The 10,713-nt window shown below is 38.0% G+C and overlaps 1 protein-coding gene across 1 annotated transcript; it reads left to right on the forward strand.

The window, feature by feature from the left end:
- Window positions 1-382: 382 nt before the first annotated feature.
- On the forward strand, window positions 383-9,890 carry LOC130711284 (uncharacterized). The gene is made up of 6 exons (XM_057560834.1): window positions 383-691; window positions 938-1,132; window positions 2,878-2,994; window positions 3,127-3,276; window positions 8,711-8,769; window positions 9,522-9,890. Exons 1-6 carry the CDS (start codon window positions 482-484, stop codon window positions 9,655-9,657), a joined length of 867 nt encoding a protein of 288 aa, XP_057416817.1. The 5' UTR covers window positions 383-481; the 3' UTR covers window positions 9,658-9,890.
- The last annotated feature ends 823 nt before the right edge of the window (window positions 9,891-10,713 follow it).

Raw genomic sequence — 10,713 nt, forward strand, 5'->3', positions numbered from 1 at the left:
AATATAGCCGTTGTGGAATATAGCCGTTGGAATTTAAATTAAATTCGTATTAATTTTAATTAAATTATTTTTATTAATTGATTTAGTATTAAATTTTAAATCTAAATTGTGTGAAAATAAATATTATTAATTTATGTTGTATGGTGGGACACGGGTGGGACCCTTCAAATAGTAATTTAAGAAACCATGGGTTGGAGCAAAATCTGGTTCAGTTCCTTAGGAGTTTCTTAAGTCTGATGTGGCAGTACGGGCCCACAGGAATAGTGCAGAATAGTGCTGAATAGTGTGTTAAGAAACCAGATAAGGAACCAAGGGTTGGAGTTGCTCTGAGAAGGAAAAGGTGTAGCGTTTTATCTAGGATTCGATTCGATTAGACGTAGAGAATTATCTAGAATATTAAATTAAGAAAAGAAAAGAAAAGAAGAGAGGTGAGAAAAGAGAAAGGTTGAGTTGAGGGGAAATCGAGGAAAAGGAAGAAGGAATGAGTGCAAGTCCGTGTGTAACTTTGAGTTACAACAATACCATCATCACTAGTTCCTCTTATCTTTCTCCTCCTCCGCCACATTCTTCTTCCAAACCAGCAGCAAACCCTAATTTCAATGCCTTCTCCGTGTCTCTGTCTCAGCAGCACAGACGCCTCGGCGGTTACTGGAACAAGACCGCATCCAAACCATTCTTCCCAAGACGGACGGTATCTCTTTCAAACACGCTAAATGCTACCTTGTATTCTCTTCTGATTCTGATTTGCACTACTAAATGAATTTTCTACTTCAATTGATATTTGATAAATTTCTGGAATTATAATTATTTTATTGGTTTATGCAACTTTTCTAGTCATATCTGCTTGATCTTGCTTCACGACTCTAGTATCTTGTGGGCACTTGTTTTTTCACTAATTTTTACTACCAGGGACTCTGTTTTTTATGTACTGTTATAGTGGCTTTATGGACATATGAAAAGAGACCAAGATAGACACACTCCGGATTACGAATTGGAGAATGGCTTAGGCTTATTTGGTTCCGATGAACAGCGTGGCACACAAATTCCCACTCAGGCCCAATCTCTTGTGGAAGGACCAGGGGCAATTAGGGTAGCAGAATACAAGCCAGTTCCTGATGTTGATTATCTGCAGGTTTGTAACCATTTTGCTGCATAAGTTTTACACACACTGAACTCGTAATCTTAAGACTAATAAAAGCCGGAGTTCTAATTCGATCAACTGACGCTGTAAAGATTGACATCATTATCTAAAAATTTTGAGTTTATAGGTTGCGGTTGTGATAGTAAACTTCTTTAATGGTTGATAACACATGATTGAATGATTGTATAAACAAGTTTTTACATTGATGGTGGGTTGAATTTAAATCATCAAAACCATCATGCAGTCATAACCAACGTTAGCAAAATCTAGCGCCTAATCGTGAAATCCCACGACTTTAGACTTCTGCGACATTGTGCCATGCTGAGTCGGTTGCGTGATCCCGTTCTTGTGGAGTCGGCTGGAATCGTAGGTGTTAGTTGTGGAATTGTAGAAGCTGTCTAACACGCACAATTCTGCTAATTCGTGGGTTTCCGTTGAGAGTCTTGACCCGAATTAGAACCTGAACTGAAATTGGTATGTTTTTTGAAATTGAAGCGTTTTGAAAGTTTCCAAAATTGAAGGGGTCAATTGAGAAGAATTTAAAGCAGTGAATTATTAAAATATACCCGATAGAAAAAGCCCAAAAGTTCCACCGCCGCCTAATTGTCTATATATAATTCACTCCTGATACAGTGAATGTATCTTATGATATTACGATACGTATCTCTATACGATACTAATTTTTTATGCAGCGATACGTATGGCAGTTTGAATCTAAAATGGACCTGAATCTCATTCTGTATCCCTGATTCAAAGCTGAATCTTACAATTCACGATTCGCTTTTGAATTGTACGATTCAAAATTGTGTGCATGTTGCACTTCAGTCAGGTCGGGTCTGGTCAGTGAACTGTTTAGGTTTTTTGTGCTCTTTGGGCTAATTTTTTAAAGTTTTTACAAAAAAGTCAGAAATAGTCGGCTAGTATTCCTCCAGAAGACCAATGTCACATTCTTAGAAAAATCAAACCCTACTTTGTCTACTAGGATCAAAGTTAGGAAGTAGGGAAGAAAATTGTTTTTTATCATCTTATTGATGTTTTTTTGCAGGGGCTGAATAGTTAAACTTTGTGCAAGCAACCACTAATTTTCTTCTTATTGTGATTTATGGCTTGGTATCAGCTTATGTTTCAATTAATAGCTTGATTTTTTTGGTATCATGTATCTTAAGATACATAAAAAGATTCGATTCACGAATCAGAAATAGGTCTTTCGATTCACGATTCGAATTTCGATTCACGATTCGAATCTCGATTCAATAACTCTCACACTCCGTTTCGGTTTCTACCACTGCACTCTGTTTTTGGTCACTCTGATTGGACACTTGGATTGTTTTCTTTTCATCTTTTGTCTTTTATTTTCATGTTCTTGTACACTTACGGTTATGGATTTAGATTATGACTTATATTGGGGTTAGGGTTTAAGTAGGTTTTAAAATTTAAATCCATGGCAGAAGCTTATGATCCGATTTTCGATTTTACGATTTATGATCTTGCACCTCCTCCCTGATCCTATGTAGAATCTAGATTTTCACAACATTGGTCATGGCTAGCTTTTCTTTTTTCCTAATTGCACGTGTTACTTTATTTAAAAGTTCAAGGCATTAGTTTTTTACTTCGACATTGCATTTTGACACAACTGACAAACTTTCATAATCTTATCTTATTTTCGTTGCAACCTGAAAGCTTTAAGCAACCTCAGTTGTCTAAATTGCATAATATTTTGAATTGATCTTTTACAGGAGTTATTGGCCATTCAACAACAAGGACCTAGAGCTATTGGCTTTTTTGGAACGCGTAACATGGGATTCATGCACCAGGAACTAATTGAGATTCTGAGCTATGCTATGGTTATAACTGTAAGATGCTGTGATTTCACTCGAGTATCTTATGCTTGCTCGTAAAACGCAAGATACTATTAACAACTCCTGTAGCTGGGTGTCTCGTAAGTCATAACTTGATATGCATTTGTTCTAAAATTTTGTTTGTAGAAAAACCACATATATACATCTGGAGCATCTGGGACTAATGCTGCTGTTATCCGAGGTGCTTTAAGGGCAGAGAAACCAGATTTTCTTACAGTTATATTACCTCAAAGTTTAAGCAAACAGCCTCCTGAGAGCCAAGAGCTATTATCCAAAGTAAGGGTTAAGTTTGAACTTTAAATTTGTATTCACTTTCTCTAAAGCTTGAATTTGAAGTGTTTATACCCTTTTTCAAAGTTATCATTTGTAATCTGCTTTGCGGTATGGTAGGTTTATTTGCTGAACATCTCTCCTTCTATCTCCTTGTCTGTGTTATGTTTATCTTCAGTGAAGGTATGACGTAATTTTAGGACGTGTTTGGGTAAATAAATTTATTCGGCACTTATGGCAATAAGAGCTTATCACATAAGCGCTTATGTTTAAGCTAATTTGAGAAGCTTATCGAAATAAGCTTAGATTAGGTTATAGGTAGGTATAAACGCTTATTCATAAGCTGATTTGAGTAGTTTATGAAAATAAGCTCAAAAGAGTTTATAGGTTGGTCATAAGCTGTTTACGTAAGTTCTCTCTTGCATAACCACTTATGCTATAAGATAAACTCAAATAAACTCTTCCAAAAAGGGGCTTAATCTATATATCTATTAGAAGGGGAGTTTCTTTCTTTCATCTCTAGTTTTTTATTATCCAAGACTACCATTATTAAATAATTAATTAATAATGTGTTTGGTTAGTGTGTGCCCTTAGGTGTAAATCCATGAAGCATATAGATAATTCCTAGTAATGGAGCTATGATGTGTGATAAATGTTTTTTTATACCTTAACCTTCAAGGTGCATATTATCAAAATGGTAAAAATATTTAAATTTGAATATACAAAGGTAAAACTATAAATATATCATACTACTTATGTAATGATTTAAAGATCAAGATTATCAAATTGTAAATATTTATTACTCTCCAATTGCAAATTGCTCCAAATGTTTCTATATTCTCACTATAATTTTACCAGGCTTGTCAATCGCGCACTATAGTGGTTCAATGCGCTACTGCGCAGCGGATTGGCCTTTTGCCGCTGCAGAGCTTTCCGTCGCGGAGCGTTTTACGGTTGTGGTCGTCGCAGCCACAGGGATTAGGGTTCTTTTCTTCTAAATGAAATAGAAGGTTCCTAAAAGTCAAGAATGCCCTTGGAATTAGAATGTTGGGGCTATTAGTTGTGTGTATTTTACTATTTTTTATTTTTCAGTTCTATTAGTTGGGGGTATTTCTTGTTTTTTGGTTCTTATAATACCAATGAGGCGCCTAAAAGACCAAACTTTCGTTTTGTGCTTGCCCCCTTCAACCTTTCTCCTCCCTTACTCATGTACGTCCGCAGTTTGGACCACCTTCTGGCCCCTTCCATTGACTTCTCCGGCATCGTCCAGCCTTCTTCCTCCTCCTTCTTCTTCAGTGTAGCGGCTATCCCGCTATACGATTTTTTGGGTCGGCTGCTATGCTCCACTATCCGGGAATGACAAGCCTGAATTTTACACTACACTCTGTTATTATTAATTTTATAAAAAAAATGAAATGCATAGGCACATAATTGGCTGGCAGATATTTTCACCAATTTTTTTAGGACTGATGATAGCATACTTGTGTATCTAGTTTGATGCGTTTGACAGATAAGCCTTAGCTTGATGGGTAGTGTTGAGACTTGAGACTACATGTAAGATTATGAGTAATCTAATAATATATGAATTGATTTTATCTGATTTCCTGCATATTAATATTATAGGATCATATCGTAGTGATTTAGGATGATCTTCAGTCCTTCCCTTGTATCTATATATATATATATATATATTTTAACATCACATATCAAAGTAAGAATCAATTAAATCAATTAAATATTTAGTTTCCTTAATTTCAAGTGACTTCATTTAGGGTGGGGTTATTTTTCTAGCTTCCCTTTGGTTTTCTGCTCATGTATGTTTGATGTTTCAGTAGCAACATAAGAGATAAGACAGAAAATAGATGATAAAAGTAAGCTATGAATGACCTAAGTATTTAGAAGTCCTTGAGAGGCGAGCGCCCTCAAGGACTGTTGAGCAGTCAAGGATGGGAAGGGGAGCAAGGAGATTCAGGAAGGCTTTGTCGTTGGCAGACAAAGATTCCTCTGAAGGATCGGTGATCCCGTTGGGCTTCTCCGTCCAGTAAAGAGGAAAAAGGGCAGTCCCGTCCCTGAGGGTGAATGCCTCTGGATAGGCGGGGTGAATCGCCACACGAAAGTACCTCCGGGCAAAGGAGGACTTCGCGTTGCTTTTATGGGGATACAAACACTTCCGGCCGGCTCGGGCCTTTAAGGAGATCCATCCTCTATTTTTGATGGACTTGGAGTCAACATCGTAGAGGTAGAAGAAGCTGGTGGGAGATGGGGTGGTGCCAACCGCGGCGCATAAAATTTCAAAGCACCGGATGAAGGCCCAGGCGTTGGGGTGAAGTTGACAGGGAGCCGCGTTGATGTCGCGGAGGACGGTTTGGACAAAGGGCGAAAAAGGAAGCCTGACTCCAAGCTCACCAAACATGTATTCGTATGCAAAGAAAAAGTGGGATCTCTTTACGTCGCCGTTGAGCTTATGAAGCCAGGGGCGGTCCGCAGAACTGCAGGTCCAAATCCTGAGTTTGGCGTTAAACTCATCATCGTCAGACAAACCACCCAGGGTGCTCACGAATTGCACGGTGAGATCATTATCCTGGAAAATGGAAGGTTGGTCTATAGCCTCGTGGGTGGGGGCTCTTTGGACTGGAAGGGGCAGAGTGGCGAAGGTTTTTAATCGGTAAGGAGGGATCTCCGGGACCTCTAAGCGGAGGCCGCCGGCTGCGGTGGAGTCAGGGTCGCTCCCGGAAGAGGAAGAGGGGTGGTTAGGGGAGTTAGAGGAGGGGTGATTAGGGGAGTTAGGGTTTGAAGCCATTTTAGACAGTGAAATGGGAAAAAGGAAAAGATGAGTATATATATGATGCAGAGATAAGGGCAGTAGGACTCACCGGAGAAGGATGTGAAGAGTGGGTAGCGGAAAGGGTGATAAGCGACGGCTCCGGAACGGAAGTTGGCAGAGGGAGTTTGGTAAACGATTAGGGAAGTGAAGAGAGGTCTCGGAAAGGGATGATTGTAGGGAAGAAGGGTTTTTATAGGAAAAGGGGGGAAGCTGGAAGGGTGACGCGTGTTGGGCGCGTGTGGAAGGTTGGAAGTCATGATGGTTTTTGGGAAATGGGTCGCGTGTAATGGGGAGTTACTGCGCACGATGGGACAGTTATGAAAAGTGAAGTGACGGTTCCGGAGAAGAGGAAAACAGATGTAACTGACGCATCACGTGGAGCAGGTAGGGATTTGAAAGGTTTTTAAAATAAGAGGAAGCGCGAAAGGCCTCGCCACCATGGAAACTAAACGCCATCGCCTGACAAGTAATACCAGCATTAAAGTTTAGCCACTCGCCAGGGACATTGCCAGCCAACACTTGGGTGATCAGTACATGATCAATGCCTGCCACCTTTCTCGCCGGCGAACGATCGCTCACCTACTCCAACCAATCGCCAGTACGGAGTGGTCGTTCTCGCCGCTTGTGGACTTGTGGACTTGTGGACTTGCCGGTTTGGGTTGTTCGCCAAGATAAAAAATGCTTGTTTCTTTTTGCTTACGCCATGTTGGCAACGTAGTTTACTTATTTTTTCTCAAGCCATGTTGGCAGCTTAGATCTCAGTGTACTATAGGGTACATGTAAAGGCATTTAAAAGACACACTTAGCTCTCATATTTCGAGCTCGGTGTCTTGTGGACTAGTGGACTGGGCGAGCCCCTAGAGGGGCAACGCCCAGTGTGTAGCCCGCCCCGAGGCGAGAGCCTGACCTTAAGTTGGGCCTCAGCTTCGGAGGCCCAATTGGCCCAATAGGTAGTACCCAAACTCTATAAATAGGAGGTAGTTACCAATTATAAGGGACTTTGGCTCATTTTATGAAATCACACATGAAATTCAGCATTCTCTCTCCCATTCTCATTCCCTCTTTAGCATAATTCTCCACTCTCTAGGTACTATCCCTATCTTCAATGTTCATTCCCAGAACAGGTAGTGTTGAGACTTGAGACTACATGTAAGATTATGAGTAATCTAATAATATATGAATTGATTTTATCTGATTTCCTGCATATTAATATTATAGGATCATATCGTAGTGATTTAGGATGATCTTCAGTCCTTCCCTTGTATCTATATATATATATATATATATTTTAACATCACATATCAAAGTAAGAATCAATTAAATCAATTAAATATTTAGTTTCCTTAATTTCAAGTGACTTCATTTAGGGTGGGGTTATTTTTCTAGCTTCCCTTTGGTTTTCTGCTCATGTATGTTTGATGTTTCTTGGTTAACCATGTTCTGCTACTGCTACATCTCAATCCCTGTATTTTTCTTTTATTGGCTTATTGTGAGGATAACTTCTCTTTCTTCTCACTCCTCTTATCTAGAATGGATGTGTGTGTTGTTCAAAAGAAGTCCACCTCTTATTGTTTTTTAAAATGACGTACCATGATCCAAATAACATGGACTGTGTGGTAGTGTAAAAGAAGACTGAAATCTTTATACTGATTGAAATTCTTACCTTCCCTGAGTTGGAAGCTGTGTTGCACGGGTACGGGTACGGTATTGGGTACGCGGTACGCGATTTTTGAAAAAATAGGGGTACGGGTACGTTAGATATATGTATATTTTTTTATACATAATATTTAAATATAAATAAATTATGCAAAAAAAAAGGAAGAGTGCAGGGTAGAGTTGCTTAAAAGAAGGAAGAGTAATTTCCATCATTATATCCAAATACCAATAGAGATGAACATAAACAAGCCAAACAATACCCTGAAAGCAATAGTTAGATATAAATGTGACACAACAAAACAAAGAGAGTGCGAATCAAATTTATAACATTTCAAGTCACTGGACCATGTACAGCGGTAAGTTTGAAACAAATCCAGCACAAACATATTTATAAGCACACTTTTAGGCTATAGTCTAAGCACACTCTTAAAAAACAGTAATAGACATTAGACAGTAAGAACAAAGGGAAACAAGGTCTGGTCAATGGTCATGAAGATGCAACAACCGTTTCCAACGTACCTGCGGTGGCCGGCGTCGGAGAAGAGCACGGCGGAGGAGAGCACGGCGGAGGAGAGTACCTGCGGTGGCGTGGGTTTCCTCCTTCTATCGTGTTTCTTGTGTTCTTTTGCTGCCCTTCCTTCTTTTCACGCGATTTAGGGTTCTGTTTCTTTTTTTTTTTTTAAGGCCAAAACGATGTCGTTAGGCCAAAACGATGTCGTTTTGAGCCAGAAATTTTTTTTTTTTTGTAACGGGTACGTACCGTATGCGTACCCGGCGCGTATGCGTACCGGGTACGTACCCGGTACGGGTACGCGGCCAATTTGGCCGTACCCATGCATCAGAGGTTGGAAGATAAGTTTCCCAACTTATGGATCCAGGCGCAGTGCACAAGACTCCTTGTATTGTGGTCCAGTTTTGTGATCCTTGGTTGTGATTTCAGTGGTTTTGTTCAATGTGCAGGTGAAGAAGGTAATAGAGAAGCCCTACAACGATCATCTACCTCTAATAGAAGCCAGCAGGTTTATACTACTAGCCTTTTCTTGTTTGCTTTCATATTTTGGACTAACAATACTAGCACAAGCTTTACACTCACTAACCCCTCATCGACTCGCATGCAAGACCATCTCTGTCCTACTAATTTTTTCTGAATGGTCAATGAGTCTATGACTGCGAAGTACGTTAGGGACTTGCGAGTATAAAGTCTGGGCAAATATCATTGGTATTCATTTTAATTTTATTCTTTAAAAAAAGAAATCAAATTGAAAGAAGAATCATCTAATTACTTTAGTCAAAAAAATGCTAGCAATGCATTCTGCAATAAACCGGTTATGATTATTGTTTAGGATATCAACACACTTGCCTTGTTAATTGATCTCATTTTAAAGAATGTGTTGTTGACATTTTAGAAAATAAACCAATTGTGAAGAGTGTATTTGAAGAGTGTGTCAAAAAAAGGAAAGACCATGTTCAAATGAGTAGCACTTATTATACAATATGGGTATAGTACCAGTTTAGAGAGCTGATGGCACAAAGCATCACTGAATTCTGAATGCCTCAAAACAATTTATGTTGTTTGAAAAAAAAAACATTGTTTTCTGATTATTCTGTCACATTTAGTGAAGTTCTAGTACATGACTAGTTTGTAGGCTACTATAAGTTGGATGAATAAGCTTGGTATTGGTTGCAACTGTGATCAGCTTGTAATTTCATTTTTCAGCAAGCTATGTTATTATAGCATCATTATTATTTTTCTTGGTTGTTTCTAATGCAGGCTATGTAATATGGATATCATTTCGAAAGTGCAGCAAGTCATTTGCTTTGCTTTCCATGATAGTAGGTTGCTCATGGAAACTTGTCAAGAAGCTAAAAACTTGCGGAAGATTGTGACTCTCTTCTACCTCGACTGAGGTCAATTTTTTTATACATGTTAATACATTATTTCTCCACATAAGTGGGGTGGGAAGCTAGTAGTGCTTATTTTTTGTTTGTGATAATATTAAATGATCTATTGCTTTAACTAGCTTCTTTGAAGTTCAGTTAGAAAGGTTATAATTATAATTACAATCTTGGAGAATGTTTGTGGACTTGTTTTTGGGAAAAACGGAAGAATTTTAGTTTTACAGTTTGGATGGATAAACAAGTTTTATGTGTGTTATTGAATGTTATCATGAACACCAGTATATGGCGAGTTTATTTGCTCCAAAAGAAAAACTAGTATATGGAATTTCGGTAAGTAATTGTGAAGAGCAATCCATAAATAATTTTACATACAAAATGCGCAATTCAATGACACTATGATTTAATATGAACTTTTAACTGTCAACACATAATCCATCATTAAATAAGTTTTAAAACAAATTTTAGTATTTGTACTTATTTTTATTCAATTGAATAGCATAAAAATGTAATTGTTGTGACTTAGGTAAATAGTTGTTTTGGCCCTTAGAAGATATGAGGTTTGATTACTTTAATCTTTAAAGGTAGTCATTTTCTTTTAGAATATTTTTGGTTACAAGAGGAAAACATTTTCTTTTAGAGTATAAAACAGAGCTCAATTTAATTCTTTAAGTTAATTGTTTTTTATATTTAGGGACTAAGGCCCTGTTTGGAAGAGCTTATTTGAGCTTATCTGATAGCATAAGCATTTATGCCAGTGTTTGAGAGAGTTTATGCAAACAGCTTTTGGCATGAACTTATTTTCATAAGCTATTTAAGATAGCTTATGAAAAACAACTTATGTTTATGTAGAACTTATTTTTCATTTATTTTAATAAATTTTTAAAATAGCTTAGGAATAAGCAATTATGTCATAAACGCTTAATTAAGTTGTTTTCCCAAACGGGGCCTGAGTGGACTGCATTGTCTTTTTCCAAGGAATGAATGCTTCTCTTCAGAAGAGAAAAGACAAAAAGATGCTAAAATGATTATTTCATCTTTTCAAATTAAATTAATCGACCTTACTT

This window comes from Lotus japonicus, chromosome 4, assembly GCF_012489685.1.
Source record: "Lotus japonicus ecotype B-129 chromosome 4, LjGifu_v1.2".
Lineage (NCBI taxonomy): Eukaryota > Viridiplantae > Streptophyta > Magnoliopsida > Fabales > Fabaceae > Lotus > Lotus japonicus.

Bases quoted from the DNA above. Each gene is read 5' to 3' on its own strand.
- LOC130711284 (XM_057560834.1), top strand. From the start codon at position 482: ATGAGTGCAAGTCCGTGTGTAACTTTGAGTTACAACAATACCATCATC. The intron at 2,995-3,126 runs GTAAGATGCTGT...TTTTGTTTGTAG, and splicing joins GCTATGCTATGGTTATAACT to AAAAACCACATATATACATC. The intron at 8,770-9,521 runs GTTTATACTACT...TTTCTAATGCAG, and splicing joins CCTCTAATAGAAGCCAGCAG to GCTATGTAATATGGATATCA.